The sequence below is a fragment of the Danio rerio genome, chromosome 3 (assembly GCF_052040795.2).
Source record: "Danio rerio strain M-AB ecotype USA chromosome 3, GRCz13ab, whole genome shotgun sequence".
Classification (NCBI taxonomy): Eukaryota; Metazoa; Chordata; class Actinopteri; order Cypriniformes; family Danionidae; genus Danio; species Danio rerio.
This window is the reverse complement of record NC_141023.1, coordinates 30,275,226-30,296,619: the sequence shown is the minus strand read 5'-3', so window position 1 is coordinate 30,296,619 and position 21,394 is coordinate 30,275,226. Positions and strand designations below refer to the sequence as shown.

At 37.1% G+C, this 21,394-nt stretch overlaps 1 protein-coding gene across 4 annotated transcripts in view; it reads left to right on the top strand.

The window, feature by feature from the left end:
• shank1 (SH3 and multiple ankyrin repeat domains 1) overlaps nucleotides 1-21,394 on the top strand; it is a 167,119-nt gene that overhangs the window by 42,229 nt on the left and 103,496 nt on the right. For all 4 annotated transcript variants that reach the window (XM_087244604.1, XM_087244603.1, XM_087244602.1 and 1 more), the window contains one exon: nucleotides 18,605-19,144. In XM_087244604.1, coding sequence (XP_087100730.1) covers nucleotides 18,656-19,144 — 489 coding nt within the window. In that variant the 5' untranslated portion in view covers nucleotides 18,605-18,655. The remainder of the gene's footprint in view (nucleotides 1-18,604; nucleotides 19,145-21,394) is intronic.

The following is a 21,394-nucleotide window of genomic DNA, read 5'->3' as shown; positions in this document are numbered from 1 at the left end:
ATACATTTGGAGATATCTTTAATTCGTCATATTTAGAGATATTTGCAAATATATTTGAAGATATCTCTAATTAATTTACTAATAGTCGAATTACAGTTGTAGATATCTTGAATTGGATTTTTGACTAGTCAAAATTCATTTGGAGATATCTCTAATTACAATTGTGACTAGTCAAAACTTATTTAGAGATATCTGCAAATATTTTTCAATGGAAGTCAATGGAGGAATATGACTAGTCAGTCATATATTTGCAGATATTTCCAATCTTACTAGTCGAATTATAATTATGACTAGTCAAAATATAATTAGAGATATATCTAAATATATTTATGGATAGTCAGAACAAGGTTTTAATGCTAAAACGGCTTGCCATACGCTCTCACCCAGTAGCACAGTGGAGATTTCTCTAGTTATATCCTTTCAGTCGTTTGTTATGCAGTGACATACAGTCAAATATTTCGCCAAACAGTCCTTAGGGATGCGGTGACACGCAGTCAGATATTTCACCGGACAGATCCGCCACTTTTGGCGCTCATAAACAATCATAAAGCTCTCGTGCTGCCGGAATGAGGAGGCTGCTGAAGGCGCGCAGCTGACGTGCAATGAGAGGTTTGCGTCTTTAATAAACTCCGGCAGATCACTTTGCGTTCAGTGATTTGCGATCACTGAATAGTAAGAATGATTAATAAATCCACATGAAACAACCCCTTAAAAGTCACGTCTCGCTTTCAGTTTCGGGCTTTGGCGCGTTTTGCACTCACACACAAGCGTACCGCGCCAAAGCCCAAGTGATCCGCGCTCAGGCACACCTCTTCCAACCGGGCCAGGGCCGGCCAAGTGAACCGTGCTTGAGCCCGATTCAGCGCACTCACACTTCTCAAACGATCCGGGAAACGGGCCTGGGCACGGTACGGATGGCATAGTGTGAGTAGGCCCTTATACCAATAACAACAGCAACACTTGCGCACAATAGGCAGCTGATACGGTTGTTGCCTAGCAACATAAAAAGTGCTGCGTCCTTCTTTTTTTCTTGCCAACAAAAAGGCATTGCGGTGTGCCTCGCGTTTTTGGAACGTAAAATAGTGTTCGGAGTGATCAGCTCCTAAAAGTGCCCTTTTTGTGTTCATTCATCCATTCATCTATCCATACATGCATTCATATACATACATACCTGCATACTGTAACAAACATGCATACATCCATACATGCCTATTTTAAATGGTATACAACCCTGAACCCCTGCATTTAAGTAAAAAATGAATTCTGTTAGTAACATCAGTTAGATGCTGTGCTTGAGTGAGATAAATCTACCCCATCTGAAATATTTCACAGATTTTGTAATAGTTTCCTGAACGTCTTTTGAAATTGCAGTCATTTCAGAGAAGACAGTCTGAAAGAGCGAGATCTGAGATCTTAATTAGCCCCATGGTGTTGAGTTGTCGACTCAGAGGGGGAGTTTGATTTGTAGCTTCCCCTAAGGTGCATCTATGTGGAACTACAGCTGTTTTCAGTACTCTAATGTGATTTCTGTTATATAACCAGACCAGAATCATACAGAGTACACAGCAGAGATGTGCGCTTTTGCCATCTTTTGCTTTGTGAATCTGTTTCTGTTGGTTTCTATACAATTGTGACCTTGCATGCCGCCTTTAGATGTGCTCATTTCATGATGAAGTGAAATTGGATTGAATGACATAATTGGAATTTCTCAACATTTCAAAATAGGAGAAACCGACAGGAAAAAGAAGTTCGGAAGTAGGTCGTTTTTATTACCCGCGTCATGAAATATGGTGCAGCAGTTATTGTTTTATGAGCTCCTGCGTAAAGATGGCTGATGGAGAAAGGGAATTAGAGTGACTCTCTGAGGACAGAAACTCTCTTAGGGGCTGAGCTTATGTGTTAGTTGAGTGATTGACTTATGCTCTGACACACGACGTTGGGAGGTCATGAGAAACAAGTGAATAATAGTGAACACGTGTCATTATCTGTCCCACCTGTATGGTCTCTCACAGCATTAGCCAGTGGTTAGACCTGTATGCTAGTATGGGTGTGTGTATGCGTTTGTGTGTACGTATCAGAGAGAAATTGGCCGCTCTAGTTTCATGGTGTAAAAGTGGGGCGGTCTGTTCCTTGGAAGTTTCCCAGTATAATGTCCTGGGGGCCGAGATACTGAAAATATCTATCTATATAGATGCTTTGTCCTACATTAAAGTGAGGGTGAAAGAGAGAGAGTGAATGTGAGAGAGAGAGGGCAGAACACCTGAGAGTGTGCAAACGACAGAGAGCGATAAGAGAGAAAAGCCATTTTAGGGACGGCGGATGGACTATTCGGATTTTCCAGTTGAGAACTCAAGGAGGTCTTGACAATGAGACATGATCAGTTGGTTGTATCTGTGCATGTGACTATTGTGGTTGGTGAATTAGATAAAGTCGAAGAGCTAGTTTAAAAGGTTTCCCAACTTAATTAGCTGAAACATTTCCAAAAGCTTTATAAAAACAGCTAATAGCTGGGAGATAAAGATTAAGCTGGTTTAAGATTCATTTTAGCAGTGCCCAAACAGAATCTCTGCGTATTCGTAGATGTTTATGGCACACTATTGCTATTTCTCTTTTAATCTATTAAAAAAAGGAATTGTTGAGAGAAAAAAAAAACTCAGCAAAACACTTTTGAGATGAAGTACATTTTTTATTAACCCAGTACTGTAATTTTTGTCAATTAATTGGCTGAATTAAAAAAATAATTAATAAAATGAATTAATAGACACTTCAGAATCTTGCCGGAAGTAGTTGGCAATCCTGGTACTTCTCAAATACTGATTTTCAAATTCTATTCTTATATTTGGATTTTGGACATAAGGTGCATCCCAAATCACATACTTATGCACAATTCTACACCATTTTGTAGTATAAATTAAAATAATAAATAAATTTAAATATTAATAATAAATGTACTTCAGCCTAGAAGTGTTTTGTTGTTTTTTATTTTAGTTATCTCAACAATTCAATATTTTTATTAGGTTAAAAGAGAAATAGCAATTGTGTACCATAAATTTATCTTCAAATACAGAGACAGGATGTTTAGTCACTGCTTAAAATAAATCTTAAACCAGCTTCAACTTTAGGGTTATCATTTAGCAAATAATTAATTTGCAATAACATCAATTGTTTTATATAATTTTTAAAAGTACAGTTTTTCCAAAAATAAATTTTATGTCTTCATGCACGCACTGTCATGTCATTTTAAACATTTAAGACTTTTTCAAATTTATTTTTGATCAAACATTGGGATGTAAATTGTAACCAAAACTGGTTGGTTCCCAACAAAATATGACCAAAAAAAATGTTACTGACTCAACATCAAAGACCAGTTTTTGCATAACTTAAAGCAATAAAGTTCAAATTATTAATCTATTTAAATAGGGTAAAAGCATGTTATCATAAACTAAGGATCATTTTTTACAGTGTTTCTTATTTTGTGTTTTGAAGAAAGATTAAAGATGATAATTTTTGGTTAAATCATTAAATACCCATATAACGCAGATTAAAATATTTATAGAATGTTCATAAAAATAAAACAAATATATAGGCATATTAAAAATTAATAACATTGAGTTGTTATTTACAATCATAATTGTAAATAAAATCATCATAATTATTTGATTATATCAGTCATAATTGTTACATACAATCAAATCCACCTGATAAAACTAATCAAGGTGGTCAAGACTACTCTTAAACACCTTAATCAGTTGGATCAGCGGTGCTTGATTCGGCCTGGAACACAACTGTGCAAATCTGCTTCCCTCCAGGAATTGACTTTGAGACCTATGGGTCAAATAATACCGTTAATAACTATGATTGTAAATAACTCAATGTTATCCATTTATAATATATACTATTAATCTGTATTATATTGGTGAGGTGGGGGGTAGGGTTTAGGGTTTCTTTTTGTAATAAGTTAAATCTACGGTAATTGAGTACTTCCAAGAGAACTTTGATATGGTCCATCCCTTTGTGGTAAAGATAAAGACAGTTGTGTTTGATTAGGGCTGGAGCAAAACTGTGCAGAGCTGCGGCCCTCCAGGAATTGACTTTGAGACCTATGGGTTGAATGATACCTTTAATAATTATGATGTAAATAACAACTCAATGTTTTAAATTTATAGTATGCCGATATATTTATTTTATTTTCATGAACCTTTTACAAACATTTTAATCTGTGTTATATGGGTGAAGCGGGGGGTAGGGTTTAGGGTTTCTTTTTGTAATAAGTTAAATCTACTGTAATTGAGTACTTCCAAGAGAACTTTGATATGGTCCATCCCTTTGTTGTAAGGATATAGGGAGTACTGTATGTATGTATGTATGTATGTATGTATGTATGTATGTATGTATGTATGTATGTATGTATGTATGTATGTATTTACGTTCGTATGTATGTATGTATGTATATATGCACAGATGTAAGAGCAAAAAAATAAAAAATAAAATAAGTGAACTCTGCAGTAATTACCCATCTGGAGAAGTCAGACGTCTCTCACAATGAACAAAGACAACACGGTGTAAAGATTAGCTCTGGAAGTCACTTTACGAAAAGAGGAAGGAACTGAAGGGACCAGCTTAATTGAACAGAGTAAGGCAAGAATGGTCTTCTTAAAAAGACTTAACTCTATCCGACATGATGGCAACCTGAAGTCCCATGTCAAACTTTAGAAACTCCAGTGCTGGGTAATCGCTCAGCAGGAGCTGTAACCTTGAAGCTCATTAAAATTGTGTATAATTCAAGAGTGGAAGTTCGCTTGGACTGAGTAAATGAGAGAAGGGACCCATGAGAGAAGAAAGAGATGGGGAGAGATACTGTTATCTTACACTTGTTATCGCTCTGTATTTCCTTCGTGCCCTACAGAGGGCATCAATCACTTTCTTTGTCTTGACTTATCTCTCCTCCTCTGCTGATGATTAATTGAGATATTCACAGTTCATTGTATGCTCTGACATCCGTCATGTCCTTTCTAGTTCTGTCCTTAAAGGAAAGGTTCATACGGTTCATACAGAAAAAATAAAATGATGTGGCATATTTTATGCAAAAAAAAGAGCCAAGTTAAATTGAAATTCACCCAATCGTTTTGTCCACTTAAGCTCTGTCCATCCTCAAGTCAGTTGCAAGTTTTCAATCAACTTTGACTGCACACTTTTAAAAAAATAAACAATGTATAGAATTCCATGTATTGCATTAATTTTTTTTTTTTTAATTTTCCATTATTTGTAAATTATGTCATAATACAAAATGCCCACAGTTTCAAAGTTAAAGTCAAAATTTACCAGGAAATAACTTTTTAATTTACTTACCATAATAGCATTATTATAAATATTTTTCTCAATATTTTTTTTGGACATAATTGCAAACATAAGCTTCATTGAAAGCTTCATCTTTTAATATGAAATTAAATTAGACCAGCTACTCATACAAAATGATTTGACAGCTGCAAAAATCTTGAAATGTGTGAAAGGTGTCCGTTTAAGATTTTTTTGTTTTGTTGTCAGAGCTTTGCAGAGGCTTAATTTTCATTATTTTTTAAGAAAGTCAGGCTTCAAATCTCATAAATGATAAGTAAATGATACAGACCATTCGTTGAATTCTGCCAGATTTCTATATGACTTTGAGATTTTTTTTTTTTCATACCTTCATCTTTTGAGCACCAGAGCATTATTTTGTATTTTTTTTTTCTTTTTTTTTTTTACTACTGATGAAGGTAGAAGCTTATAGCTATGTTTGCATCTGAGGACCTGGAAATGATTTCAGATATAGGAACCTATACACTATCTGATAAAAAGTCTTGGAGCCTTTCCAAATTTAGGAACAACAAATAATAACTTGACTACTAGTGGATCATTTAGTATCAGAAGTGGCTAATGTGAAAGGCACATACCTCTAGATAATGCTTTTTTTCCAAAATAAATATGATCATTACTTGATTTTTAATTACTTAATAAGGACAGTAAGGTCTGACTTTGCTTAGACAAAAGTCTTGTCACTTAACAGAAATAATGTACAGTATAGAATATAAAGGCATGCTGCAGTGGCCTTGCAGTTGACCTTCTTTGCTTTCATGAACTTTGATGTAGTAATTGAAGTATGAGAAGGAGTGCTATCCTGCTGAAGAATTTACCCTCTCCTGTGGTTTATAATGTAATGGGCACAAATGTCTTGATACCACAGGCTGTTGATGTTGCCATTCACTCTGCCGATCTCTCGCTCGCCATACTGAATATAACTTCAAACCTTGATTTTTCCTTCACCAGACTTGACTATGAGAATCTTGGGTCCATGCAGGTTCCAATGCATCTTCTTCTGTATTTATGATGATTGGGATGCAGTTCAACAGATGATTTATCTGAAAAATCTACCTTCTGCTACTTTTCCAAGTGATCAGCTAGAAGTCAAGTTATTATTTGTTGCTCTTACAGCTGGGATCGACAACAAGACCTTTGTCAGGTAGTGTAGGACCTACTTCAGAGAAAGGTCTACATGTTACCCAACACAATACTACCAGCTTAGTGAGCGTACGTTTATTGGTCAAACGCATGTCATACAAAACACAGTCACAGTATAGTGTAATGTGTTGTAAGACATCTCACAGAAAGCTAATAATAAGATCGGCCTCTTGTCAGAAAGACAAGTTGTTGACATAGACCCTTGATGAATGAAGACAATGTTGTGTAATGAATGATTCATTGGCTGCCTGCCAGTCTATTATTATAAAGACGTCAGCCTTTCAACCTAAACATAATGCTGTGCAGAACAAACTGTGACTGGTTGCTTTTTGTGTCAGTCAGACAGTCTCAAGGGGCGTTCCTTGTGTACTATTTGGCCAATGAAATCTGCAACACAGACCTTCTGAACTAAACAATGTCATAATTACATAGGTCTATTTAGCTCTTTCTTTGTTATCCATCTTTGTTTCAACATACCTCCTTGTCATCGCCTACTTCTTCCCACACGTAAGTTCAACTCTTCAATGTTCTGCTTTTTTAATCCATCAATTCACTTCAAATTTCCGTCCTCTTTCCTGGAGCCAGAGCCTGCTGAGACTAATCCCTCTCTATCAACTTCCTGGCCTTCCTCTCAATCTGTCTTTCGTGCAGTCTCTCCATCATTCTCCTTTTGCCCTCTATGTCAGCTCCCTCTCGCTTCCAATCCCCCTCATCTGTGATTAGTCAGCAAGAAAACTTACACTTTATTCTTTTGCCAGCTTTTTTTTCATCCCCTTTTCCCATTTTGTTCTTATCCATATGCTTTTTCAGATACCGCCAGCTGCTCTGCTTTTGAACACCATTTCTACTCTTTCTCTTTTCCAACCTCCTCTTGTTAGTTAGTGTCTGTGCTGTCATTAGTCCATAAATTGCATTGTTTCTGTTTCTGTTGAACAAATATTTTCTGGGTGATATGTAGCTTACAAACTACTTCAGTGACCTCAGCTTGGGTGATGGGTGAGTCCACCCCTGCATCCCCAGTCTCTGTTTCCTCAATTAAAGACATGTCAGTGGGGTTAAGGTGATTCTCAAAGTATTCCTTCCATCGTCCGACAACATCCCTAGTTGAGGTCAACAGCTCCCCACTTCCGCTTTAAACAGTGTCGATGTGGAGATACTTGCCCCTTCTGAGGTGCCGAACAGTTTGCCATAATCTCTTTGGGGCCGACCGATAGTCTTCTTTCATGGTCTCTCCGAACTCTTCCAAGGCCAGAGTTTTTGCTTCCGCAACCGCCTGTGCTGCAGCATGCTTGGCCTGTCGGTACCCATCAGCTGCCTCGGGAATCTTGCAAACCAAACAAGCCTTGTAGGACTCCTCCTTCAGCTTGACAGCATCCCTTACTTCCGGTGTCCACCACCAGGTTCATGGATTGCCGCCTTGACAGGTACTACAGACCTTACGGCCACAGCTCCTTCACATTGAGAGAAGTCAGCTGAAGTGGCTCGGGCATCTGTTTCGGATGCCTCTTAGATGCCTACCTAGGGAGGTGTTCCAGGCATATCCCACCGGGAGGAGGCCTCGGGGAAGACCCAAGGCACACTTGAGGGACTATGTCTCTCGGCTATCCTGGGAATGCCTCGGGATCCCTCCGGAGGAGCTGTAGGGGAAGTGTCTGGGGCACAGGAAGTCTGGGGTTTTCTCCTAAGGCTGCTGCCCCTGTTACCCTGCCTCGGAAAAGCAGTTAAAAATGAATGAATGAATGACATTTAGCTCGAATATGGCCAGCATGTCTGGCCAAATTGCATACCATTTCTGCTTCTCTTTCTTGGTTTTAGGGCACCAGTAATGATAAAGGAGGATTGCACAATTGTACAATTTCACAGAGCTTGCCAAAGGGGTGTTAGTTTGATATTGGGTTGTAAATAAGAGGGCTTTGTGCTTCATTTATTGTATTTCTTTCATATTACCCTCTCTTCCCACTCCACCTCCCTCTGCCATTGTCATTTATTTTCTCTGACAGTCATATTATTCCTTTTACAACTCTTTAATGTCCCCATCACATATTTTGTCAGCTTTTCACCCTGTTTCATCTCTCTCTGGTGTTATCCATATCTTCTCCATTACTTACTGCTGTTCCGTCTCTTCCATCCCTTACTCTTTGTCAGATCAGGTCAGGCCTGTCATTATGCATCAAGCATGCACTGTTTCATAACACTTCTCTGTGTTTTTTTTTTCTATTTAAATGCATTGCCCATTCACTCTAAAGATAACATATAAGGATATTTTGAGGAATGTTGGAGACTAAACAATTCAACAAGCCTTTACTTTCACAGCAGGATAAAAATGACAATGGAAGTCAACGGCTTTAGTCGACTGTTTGTTTAACATTTATCTTGTCAAGTGTTGTTGTGATATTTAGCTTCATCCAACAGCACTTAGACTGTTCACTGTATCACTCCACTTGTCTGCATTCTGTTATGCAATAATAGTGATGTTACATGGGAATGCTGAGATTTAATGGTACAAATTGCAATCTTGTTTCTACAGGTTTGTCAAAAAATGTGAATATCAAGGGAAAGTCCATTTATTTTAATTTGTTTCAAAAAGTGAAACTTCTGTGTTCTATTAGTTCCCTAGACACAAGGTGAAATATTTCAATTCTTTGTTTGTTTCAAATTGAATTATTATGGATTAAAGATTTAAAAAAAAAAAAAAACTCAAATCCAGTATTTCACAAAATTTGAATTTCATGTAATCAGTAAAATAGGATCTTAAACACACTTTGGTCTACTGAAAAGTGTGTTAATGTACTGTATTATGTCTTCAATACTTTGTTGGGCCTCCTTTTGCACTAATTACAGCATCAAGGTGGCATGGCATGGAGGCGATCAGCCTTTGACACAGTTGAGGTGTTATGGTAGCCCAAGTTGCTTGGATGTCAGCCTTTAGCTCATCTGCATTTCGGGGTTTCTGTTCCCTCATCTTCCTCTTGACAATAGCCAATAGATTTTCAATGGGGTTTAAGTCAGGTGAGTTTCCTGGCCAACTAAAAACAGTTACCATGGTCCTTAAACCAGGTACTGATAGCTTTGACACTGTGTGCAGGTTCCAAGTCCTGCTGGAAAATAAAATCATCATCTCCAAACAGCTTGTCTGGAGCAGGAAGCATTAAGTGCTCTAAAACATCCTGATATAGAGCTGCGTTGACTGTAGACCTGATAATAGATAATGGACCTATACCAGCATATGACATGGCTCTCCAAACCATCACTGACTGTGGAAACTTCACACTGGACTTTTTGACAGTTTGACTTTTGTGTCTCTCTGCTCTTCCTCCAGACTCTGGGATCTTGATTTCTAAATGAAAGACACAATTTGCTTCCATATGAAAAGAAGACTTTGGACCTTTGGGAAACAGACCAGTACTTTTTGCTCGTTTTTGCAATTTGTTTTAGAACTTCTGATTCACCTCCATATGGGTGAAATGACTAGGAATAATAAACAGCTGAAATCGGTCTAACTTCGCCCTACAAACAAGTGTTTGCATAAAACAAAGCAGAGTAAAATAATAAGAAAATGTCAGTTCGCAATATCAAACAGCATAACTAAAAGTGAATGGAAGTGACCTGAAGTATCGAGCCAAAAAGATTGAAATGGCTGTGGCCACTTGTACGCAAAGAATAAGGTGATTAATTATAATTGTATTTTTATAACTAAAAAGTGGGCCAGTTTAGCCCCAAATAGTAATGAAATAATTACTTACAAGCATACTACTAATTCATTGATTTTATTATTTACTTCATGAAGTGTACTTAAAATATAGATGAGCTTTACTCACTTTACTTTAATTCAAATTGAATTACACTTATAAGGGAACAAAATGCTAATGTTTGTGAATCATATTATCCCATTTCTTTTAAATGTGGAAATACATTGCATATTAAGTGGGCACAATTTTTTTTCAATATACAGTTAAAGTTATTAGTCCTCTTGTTATTTTATTTTCTTTAAATTATGTTTAATAGAGCAAGGATTTTTTTTTACAGTGTGTCCTATAATATATATTTTTTCTCTACTGGAGAAAGTCTTATTTGTTTTATTTCGGCTAGAAACCAGTTTTTACTTTTTAAAAACCATTTTAAGGTCAATATTATTAGCCCCCTTAAGCAATAATTTGTGTACAGAACAAACAATTATTATACAATGATTTGCCTAATTTCTGAAATTTACCTAATTAACCTAGTTAAACCTGTAAATTGCACTAATATGTTGAAAAAAAATATCTAATAAAATATTATTTACTGTCATTGTGGCAAAGATAAAAGAAATCAGTTATTAGAAATGAGTTATTAAAACTATTATGCTTAGAAATGTGTGGAGAAAAGAAATCTTCTTTCCATTAAACAGAAATTGGGGGTAAAAATATACAGGTCCATCAAACACGAACATCCCCCTAATGCTCCTTTTTTTGGGAACCAAAACATAAACATGAAATATAATGATTAAAAAGATAAAAAAAACTGAATAGAACAGAACTACAATCAGCATGGCCACATTCCATCATTAAAAGCTTATTCAAAATGCATGTTGCATCACTCAAAACAATCAAGTGGGCATTGTATTGCTTGTTCAAGAGTTGCTTCCTTTGGGGGAAAAAAAAAGTAAACAAGTAACTGCAAGTTCGCATTGTAGATTTATAATATTAATTTATGGAACTGTTGTATAAAAACAGTTTCATAATTGTACTTATCATCGTCTTAATGTTATATGTGATTTACATAGCCACTTTGCTTTGCAAGTGTCTTTACAGACTATATAAATAGCATAAAGCTCATTCACGCAAAGAAATTGAATCATGCTCATGCACAAGCACATATGAACCTCCGAGAAAATAAAAGGCAATCACTGGTATAATTGCATTGGACACACGCACACACATCTGACTTATCTTTCCGTGAACATTCCCCAACTTTAACTGACGGATGGTCAACAACCTGAGGGTCAGAACATTATACTGAACATGAAGGAAACTCCTTAGGCAAGTATTAAGATACTGTCAGTGCTTCATCAGTCTCTGTGGGGCACTTCACAACAAATCCACAGGCTCACAGCTATTACGATTTGTGTGCTTTGTTGAAGATGCAAATTGGGTGTAATTGTATTTGGCACGTTGTCAACTTTGATAGCGCCTCTCTCTGTATATTTTACTGTGTTTTTTTTTGTTTTTTTTAATTGAATGACTGAAATTCTTCATGCAGCTAAGCTTGTTCTAGGGCTATTTTCCTATTGTTTTGAATAGATTGCTTCTGTGCTGAAGATATGGGGATGTGAGACGAAAGGAATTATGTTGCTGTACCCTCAGGACCAGCTTCTGAATTAAGTGTCTGCAGAGACATTAACACCCGCTGCCCTCCAGTACAGAGTCAATAACCCTGGTGGCGGACGGGCAATGATGTCTTGTTCAGTGCTTCAATTGCTTCTCATCTCCACTGAAGTAAAACACAGGGCTTCTAATGACAACTCTCTTAGAGTTATGGTGGACATCCACCTTTGTGAGTCTGTGTTAGAATATATGGCATAAATGAGACATAAACGCAGCACTTTAACTTCTTCGTCAAAAAGCTGGTATTTGTTGATTATCTGGAACAGATGGAGGAAGTGTTTCAGACTTTACCACTGTATCTAGAACAGGGGTGCCTGAACTCGGTCCTGGAGGGCAGGTGTCCTGGAGCGTTTAACTACGATCCTAATCGAACACACATGAACCAGTTAATCAAGCTCTCACTGGATGTACAAGAAACTTCCTGGCAGGCGTGTTAAAGCAAGTTGGAGCTAAACTCAGCAGGACACCAGCCCTCCATGATCTAGAGCAAAGGCTTTCAATGCGGAGTCCAAGTAAGCAAGTAGTAAACTAAACTTTAGGTTTTAATTTTACTGTGATTTATTTTATTTATTTATTTTTATCACAAAACTACATATGCAATCAGAGTTATGTAATTAAATAAAAAAATTGTTCTTGAAATTAGATAACCTTTAAAATACACATCATATCACTTGTTTATTGACTGATTACAAATTATTTACACAATGACATTATTCACATATTTCTTGATGCTACTTAATTTTGTTTTTATTATTATTTCAAATGTTCCTTTCTACAAATTATATTGTGTGGGGTATTATTTAGCTTTGAGTTTACAAAATATCAAATGACAATTTAAATTTCATTTAAATTTCATTCATTTCCGTTCAGTGCTTTGGGACAGATTTTAAAAGTAATCTATAAGTAATCCAAAAGTAGTCCAAATTTCATTTAGTGTTAGTAGTCAATAAAATTGTATCTATACAGTTGCTTTAAGTCACATTCTTTTTGTTGAAAAATACACACAAAAAATTAAACATGTAAAGGATTTTTGTAAAACATTGAAAGAGGTAAAAATTAAGTTGGAAAACAGTTGATCAAAAAATTTGTTAATTAACTTTGTCTGTATTTCATGATTAACAGGTGTTTTTCTATTTATTTTTGGTTATAAATTGCATTAATAGACCTTGATCTCTGCTATGTTGACCTTTGATGTTTAAATTTCAACTTTACAGTTCAACAAAGTGACTTTTATTGACATTTTAGTAGTTTGAAACAATGTATTATAAAGTGTGTAGAATAACAGAAAGTTCTAGCAGTTTATTACCAGTTCTTTTGTTCACTTTGTTGGACTGGAAGGGCGCATGTACGCATGATGTTGACATTCTATTGCCAAACAATAAATATCTGATCATCGTCCATATCACTTTTTTAAAAGTGGTATGGGACATTTCGCTTTTTGGTATCTTTGGACATTGGAAATGAACAAAAAACCTTACCGCTTAATGGAAATGGGCTAAAATTTATTAAGCTGTGAATTTAAACAATATAATCCTTTAAAGGGGACTTATTTTATTAAGGTTTTGGTGACTTCAGAATGTGTTTGTAAAGTTTCAGCTCACAATACGCATTAGATTATTTTCTATAACCTGCAGAATCTGCCAATTTTGGTATACTGTAGCTGTTTTTTTAGCCTGTGTGTGTCTGCTTCTCATCATGCTATACGTCAGATAAACAGCACAGTGAGAAAGACAGACTCAGATGAAGCTGAAAAACAGCTCATTACTCAGATGTACCAAACAAGTTTATTTCATGTATTTGTGATGGAGTGTATTCAAGACTTTATAAATGATGAGAAACACGCAAATGCCATTTGCAGTACACACATATATATGCCCGTTTACTGACAACATGTGGCCGTGGGGATTATAGCGAATAAGAATTACATAGAGGTTTCATTGTCTTTATTACAATCGTGCTCTGTTTTAAAAACATTTTACACTTATAAAACTTATAAAAATCTCTGAGAGTTTTTCGTGAAAGCTTATTTGTGAAAAAAAGTTCTGTGGACATGTGTATACATGTTATTATAGAAACATGGAGCCTGTCAATTAGTTTGTTGGGCGGGGAATACTCCACTCCTATGTGACGTTGTGGTGAGCCTCAAAATGGGTGGGATTTGGGTCCTATTTGAACATCAGGAAAAGAAAAAAAAACTTTGGTTAATGTCACTCCGATATGACTATGGACACACTATACCTACACACACTTCTGTCCAAACAGCTTACAAAAGTACATTTTTATAAGAGGTGCCCTTTAAATAAATAAAAAAAATTAAAAATTAAAAAATCTGAAAATTACAAATTTTCAAACTTTTCAACATTCAAAAGCAAAAAATAAACAGGGGAAATTTCATTATTTTTTATTTACAAATATTTTACACTGTTCTAATTTTGTTTTTGTCACAGAGTAAATGAGTTTTTATTACAGAAGCGCATATTTTGTAAAACTGCATCATATTAAATCACCTCCGAGATCAGCACACCACATGGTGAAGGTCTTGGCATTGCTCTAGGGTTTTATGTAAAGACTTTGGGTTTTGATTGTTTGGGTAACAGCGAACACACACACGGCATACAGCAGACTGGCACAAGAACAAGGCACATTGTCGTAAGATCTCCTCCACGTCTAAAGTGTAGGTGCAGCATCTGAGCCCCACAGCCGCTTGATGTGAGTGGCACTACAGAAGCGTATTTTGTTCCCTCTGTTAAACACAGTAATCCTGTTTTGAAGAGGGCTGTTTGAAGGTGAGACTCTCAGGACCTGAGATTGCTGTTCTTCAGTGGGTTTTGTTACTGATCTGGGACATACTGCATGAGGAGTTGCAGCACTGCTCTGAGTGCTGTTTTTGTCTGTGTATGTGTACAAGGATGTAGCCCCGTCTGTGCTGTAATACAAGAGGTGAATGAGTGTGTGTGTTTTGGGGGAGCCAAACATCATCTCTCTGCTGTAACACAAGCAGCGCATGAGTGTCTGTACGTGATGAGTTCATCCTTGTCACTGTAAGACGTGGGTTTGTTTTGCATAAGGGTGAGTGGGACACCAGGGGTAGGCGGTGGTAGTCTGTGAATGAGAATCGGCCGTCCCCAAAGAGTCTGATGTTGCATTCATAAGCAGATAGACAGTGTGCGATGGAATAGAACAGAATGTAGGCGGCATTAAAATTTGAGTTGTTCTTAAAGGGACCTAAAACAAATAGCTAGTACAATGCTTAAAAAGCAATACAGGAGCATTTGTATTCCAAATGTATAAACGTGTCGATGGTGCTTTTTGTTTTGCTTAGAAACAGCCTAATGTAGGGCTGCACAATATATATCGTTCCAGCATCGATATACTAAAATGTGCATCTGCAATAGTCACATTGCATATATATGCAATGTTGGGATTGTTGCTTCGATGTTGATACTGAGTTTAACTACAATGGAGTGACCTTTTATGATTAGCATGTTTATAAGGTCTGAGAGAGATTAAAGTATTCAGGCACAAACTATGTTACCAACTGGAAGCTTGATAATGAACAATTGTATTGAATTATTCATACAATAAAGACTTTGCAGTGTAATTTCTACATTTATTTATACAAAACCTTAAAGCATCCACTGTTTATTAAACTTTTATCTATGCTTTATTGCATTTATCTTATGCTTGCAATTTGTTATTTACATTTTATGGATGATTCACTTCCCTGCAGAATTATCTTAATCATTACATTCGGTAAAACTTTAGAGACCAATTCTCTTTATAAACTGGTTGATTATTGGCATCCATGTTATTAAGATATGTGCTTATTAGTACTTATAAACTACATATTCTGAATGTTCTTATTAGATATTCCTAATCCTACCCAATACCTAAAATACCATAATAACTAATAAAAAGGAGCTAATTAGGAGGTTATTGAATTAAAAGTCATTGTTACTTGTTTGCTAATATCAAGAGTTGAACCTTAAACTAAAACGGCACTATAAATTCTTTCCAAATAGTGTTATCCAATCCTTTGGGGAAATTATTTAGATACAGTATATCGCAGAAAAACAAAAATAGCAATATTACCATTTTCCAATATCGTGCAGCCCTAGCCTAATGTTTAAACCAAACTTTTTCTTTTGAAGGGTTAAAAACCAAACTTGATTAAGGCTAGTGGGCCAAAGGTAAATATAGTTGCCATGAGTAATTTCCTCATTTATTTAATAATATTTAAAAATAACTAGAAAGCATTGCTTTATATGAACTAACACAGCAATATTCCTTAATATTTAATAAAGAACTTATTACAGTGAATACAAAAACAATCTCATTTATAACAGATTGGAGTTACACTAATGTTTGCCTTGATTTGCTCACCGATATCTTCTGCATTGTCCTCAATCTGTCAAGTGACATTATTTACATAATTATTTTTTTAATTACATTAAATTACATTTTAAAAATCTGATTCATTTACAACATTTAATTGAAACATTTCAATTTAGCTTTTTTTTGTAGCTCAGCAATGAAACTAACAAAAGAGGTTACGTCAAATTAGAAATGACGATCTCTCTTAAAGGCATTTGACCAACCCTCTCCATCCTTCTCACTGTCTTCTGTAATTTGTGCTCAAAAGAAGTGCAAATGTTAAGCTTTATGTTTATATAATTTAAATGCAGTTGATGCTTCTAAAGCCTGTCGCACTTGAATCGGAAGTGCACGTCTGTCATAGCTTAGACCAGGGGTGCCCAAACTCGGTCCTGAAGGGCAGGTGTCCTGCAGATTTTATCTCCAACACACCTGCATGGATGTTTGGAAAGCCAAGTGAGAGGTTGATTAGCTAGCCCAGGTGTGTCTCATTGGGGTTGGAACTAAACTTTGCAGGACACCGGCTCTCCAGGATTGAGTTTGGGCACCCCTGGCTTAGACTAAAAGTTAATGTACTACTTTAACAATATTCATACTTGTAGTAGTAGTCGTAGCTTTAGTAGTAGTCGTTATTATATTTATTATTCAAATTTAAAATTGCCCTAAATTATCAGTGCTCAATAGATGTTTACAGTTTAATACTTTGAGTATTTTTAACTTTGAAAGTTTTTCAAAGTTATTTTAAATTTAGTTTTGTCATTTATTCATTCATTTTCCTTCAGCTTAGTCCCTTTATTCATCAGTCCCTTTATTCATTTAGTGAACTGCCAACTTATCCAGCATATGTTTTACAAAATGGATGCCCTTCCAGCTGCAACCCAGTATTGGGAAACATCCATACAAGCACACATACATACACACACAATTTTTTTTGTGAAAAGTGGGTACATTACATAGGTTTCCATTCATTTTATACTGTTCAAACCGTATATTATATTGCCCTCACCTCACCCCACCCTACCCCTAAACCCAACCATCACAGGAGACAGTGTACAGCTCAACTCTCTGAAATGAAGACGTCACCAATGTCCTCATATTTCACCCCCTTTTTGTAATACCTGTGTCATACCCATGTCATTATATAGATTTGTGTCCTGAAATGTCACAAAAACACGTACACACACACATACACTATGGCCAATTTAGTTTATTCAATTCCCTTATATAATTTGACCTTCTTGCGGTGAGGTGACAATGCTAACCACTGAGCTACCGTGTCAGCCAAATTTAATTTTGTTACTAAGTTATTTGTGTTGTATGTTTTTTAAATGATCACTTTTTTTCTTTATTATCATGTTTTCTTATTATTATTATTAGTTTTTTTTACATAAAACAATGAAACACCAGACAGCTACAAAGAGTATTTTAAAGTCAGTAAAACTGCTGAAATGATATTAAATGAAGTTGTTTTCATTATTTAAATTGTAATTTGGGGCCCTTTGGATTTTCAGTGGTTTAAACGTTGCCGCTTGGCCTCTAAACTTGAGTTCTAAAATGTCAATGTCTAAATGTAAAATGTCTAAAACATTTACCATTCACGGCAGATTTTATTCCTAATGTTAAACATTTTAACACGACTTGGTGCTCAGGGTGACATTAACACAATTTTAACAGAAGTTTTTTAGAAACTACATGGGAAGTGTTATTGTGTGTGTGCAGTTCTATATTGGTATTGTTTGTAAACATGTCCTAGATAGACGTCTTGAACCACTGTGCTACGTCTCTTTAAGTTTAAGATATCAGTAAGACAACATTTTGATAGTCCATTTGAGTATTAGTAGATTGTCTGCTTAATATCGGTTGATACTGCTCCTTCAACAGACATTTAACTGACTATAAGAAACTTTGCAAGTACATGTCAACTTACACTAACCTCAACCTTTAACAGTGTACTCATAATCTAATAAGAATTAGTTGGCCTGTAGATGTAATGTAACTTAAATTCAACAAATGGACCATCAAAATAAAGTGTGACCAAGACATCATTTGAAGTTAAATAGAGTTTCCGTTCCATTCCGCTGATTTTCAGAACTCAGTGCTCATGGCGCGAGATGCTTTAAAACAGTGAGGCACATTGCAGCAGTCAGAAAAGTCTCTGTGGTGCATGTCTAACAATGCATGCGAGAACACGTCCTGCATGAACAGCCTGTTGTGGCTTGTTGGGAGGCTCTGAGTGATGGAGTGATGTGGGATTATTTGTTCTCTTAGATTCTGTCCAACTCCTACTTGTGTTCTCTCGGTCTGCTCTCTCCTCCTCTCATCATCCACCTCTCGCTGTTTCTCATGCCTGCACTCCTCCTCTCTTTTCACAGTGTGTCTCTGGGGATGATGCCGTTGCCGCTGGTGCCACTCTCCCTGTCGCCATGACGATGCCGCTCAGCCCCCTCTCCAGCGACGAGGAGCAGCAAAGGATGCTGGGAAACAGTCAACACCTTTATCCAGGGGCGGAAGAGGAAGAGGAGGAGGAAGAGGAAATGGACGATGATGGCATGGACGAGGAAGGTGAGGAGGAGAACGGAGAGCTGGAGATGGACGATGAAGAGGAAGTGGACGATGAAGATGACATCAGGCGAGGACCAGGGCGTTTGAGAGGAGGCAGGGAAGAGGGGCACAGGCAAAAAGGCACAATGGCTGGACGACTCCCAGGAGACAGACCAATTCGACCCGGCAATCCGGGCCATGCGGCCAACCCTTATTCGTCCAATCCTGGACCAACCCACCAAACGTCAACCAATCAGCAGCAGCAGCAACCGCAGAGGAAGCTACGAGAGCGGAGCTCCAGCAACGCACCTGACGACACACACGTAGCTCTGATGGTCTTTCGAATTGGCATTCCTGATATTAAACAGACGGTTAGTGAAAAACACACTCACACACACACAACCCCACACCTGTTCCCCAATTACCTGCTCATACACAATGCAACACTCATCTTTTGCAAACCATGTCTGGCTAAAGGGATAGTTTGCCAAGAAATTTTTATTTACTCACCCTCAAGGGGTTTTAAACCTTTGAGTTTCTTTTTTATACATAAATTATACATAAAGTATCACCTATGTGCCATATATTAAGACTCTAGCAAGTACTGTTGTTATACTACAGTAGACTGTACTTACAAAAAGAAGCTTTCACACTAGCACTTTTGGTCCACACCCTGGTTTGTTTAACATCAAAGTACAGTACATCTAGCTAGTGTGAATGATGTCTTCTGAACTCAGGTTTGCACCCACGAACTGTACCTGAGTCTGCCTGAAAAAGCTCTGGTCTTGTTCACTTCTCAAATGAATGTAATCATACCAAATGCCACAGCCATATCACACTGCAGCCCAAGACTGGTTACTCACTGAAGCCAAGCATGGGCAGGGCCTGATCAGTACCTGGTTGGCCGACCACATGGGAAAACTAGGTTGCTGTTGGAGGTGATGTTAGTGAGGCCAGCAGGCGGCGCTCAACCTGTGGTTTGTGTGAGTCTTAATGCCCCAAAAGTGAAGGGGAAACTATACTGCTCAGTGGGCGCCGTCTTTCGGATGAGACTAAGGGCATGACTCTCTGTGGTCTTTAAAAATCTTATGGCACTTCCTGTAAAGAATAGAGGTGTAACCCCGGTGTCCTGGCCAAATTTCCTCAATCAGCCCTTACCTATCATGACCTCCCAATCATCCCCATCCACAAAATTGGCCGTATCACTGTCTCTCCACTCCACTAATAGCTGGTGTGTTGTGAGTGCACTTGTGCTGTTGTCCTGTGGCTGTCGTTGCATCATCCAAGTGGATGCTGCACACTAGTGGTGGTGTGGAGAGACCCCCCCTCCCCTAAATGCGCTATATAAATACACATTACATTACAAATAACGGAAGTGAACCACCAACTGTACAACAAACTTTAGTTTTCATAATGTTTTTTTTTCTGTGTGTCTGTGTATCACCTAACATTACCTTGGGGTCAAGTTGAACTGACCCAGTGCAAACACAGTGATAATGTCTGCTTGTGTCCTCCAAAAATGATATCTGCAGACATTGCGTTATGTTCTAAACGTTTTTAATAATTTTGCGGCAGATAGATGCAAGTCAATCTCTATATGTTACCAACACCAAACGATTTAGTAAAAGCAGAACAACAGTAATGTGCATACATCTTTTTTATTTTGAAAAACAACACAGAAATAGCTGTTCACACAACAGCAGCTGGATGACACAATCACACCGGGGTTCAGAAGGAAAAAAAGATGGTGTGAAGAAAAACTAGCTAAGAAGGTGGTAAGTGGGGGACAATCAAACTTGGGTTTGGACCAGGGGTCGGCAACCCAAAATGTTGAAAGAGCCATATTGGACCAAAAAAAACAAAAAACAAATATGTTTGGAGCCGCAAAAAATGTAAAGCCTTATATAAGCCTTATAATGAAGGAAACACATGCTGTATCTATAGTAGCTATAATAGCCTACTAAATAAATGAGTAAGTTGGCTACAAATACATAATGAGCCTTCATGATTAAATAGCCACTGATGTCAGGTGGTTGGTGTTTATTTCGTTGTCATTTAAACACTTCAGCCCAGCCTCTGGTCTTTCAGTGATATTAATTTGATAATTTCTTCTTGCGGCCCATCAGAGTTCACATACCTGCATAAAAGCGCATTGAATATCGGTCACATCACAGGCAATTGAGTATGCTGGCACTGAATTAATGTCCTTGGTTTGCTGATAGGTGATGTTACCTGCCATTTTAATAGCCCTTTCCTTCACTGTCTTAGCGGAGAGAGGTATATCTTTAATTTTTTTGATTATCTTGGTTTTGTTCTGTCTGCAAATAGGTGTTCTAATATGTTGATGAATGACTCCTTCATGTAGTCACCATCTGTGAACGGTTTTCCATGCTTTATTATCTCCCGGTTTGTTTACAACAGCCACCTGCCAGGCATCCCACCCTGCTGATAGAAACCTGTGTCGCAGGCTATGACGCAAATCTTCGTTGACAGAAATGTTGAAATTAAATATTAATTCCACACACTTTTACAGCATTTGAAAACGTTTAAAATGTTTGTCCTCCTATAGAAATCATATTAAAACAAAAATATATACTAACCTTCCCCATCTTTTTGAACAT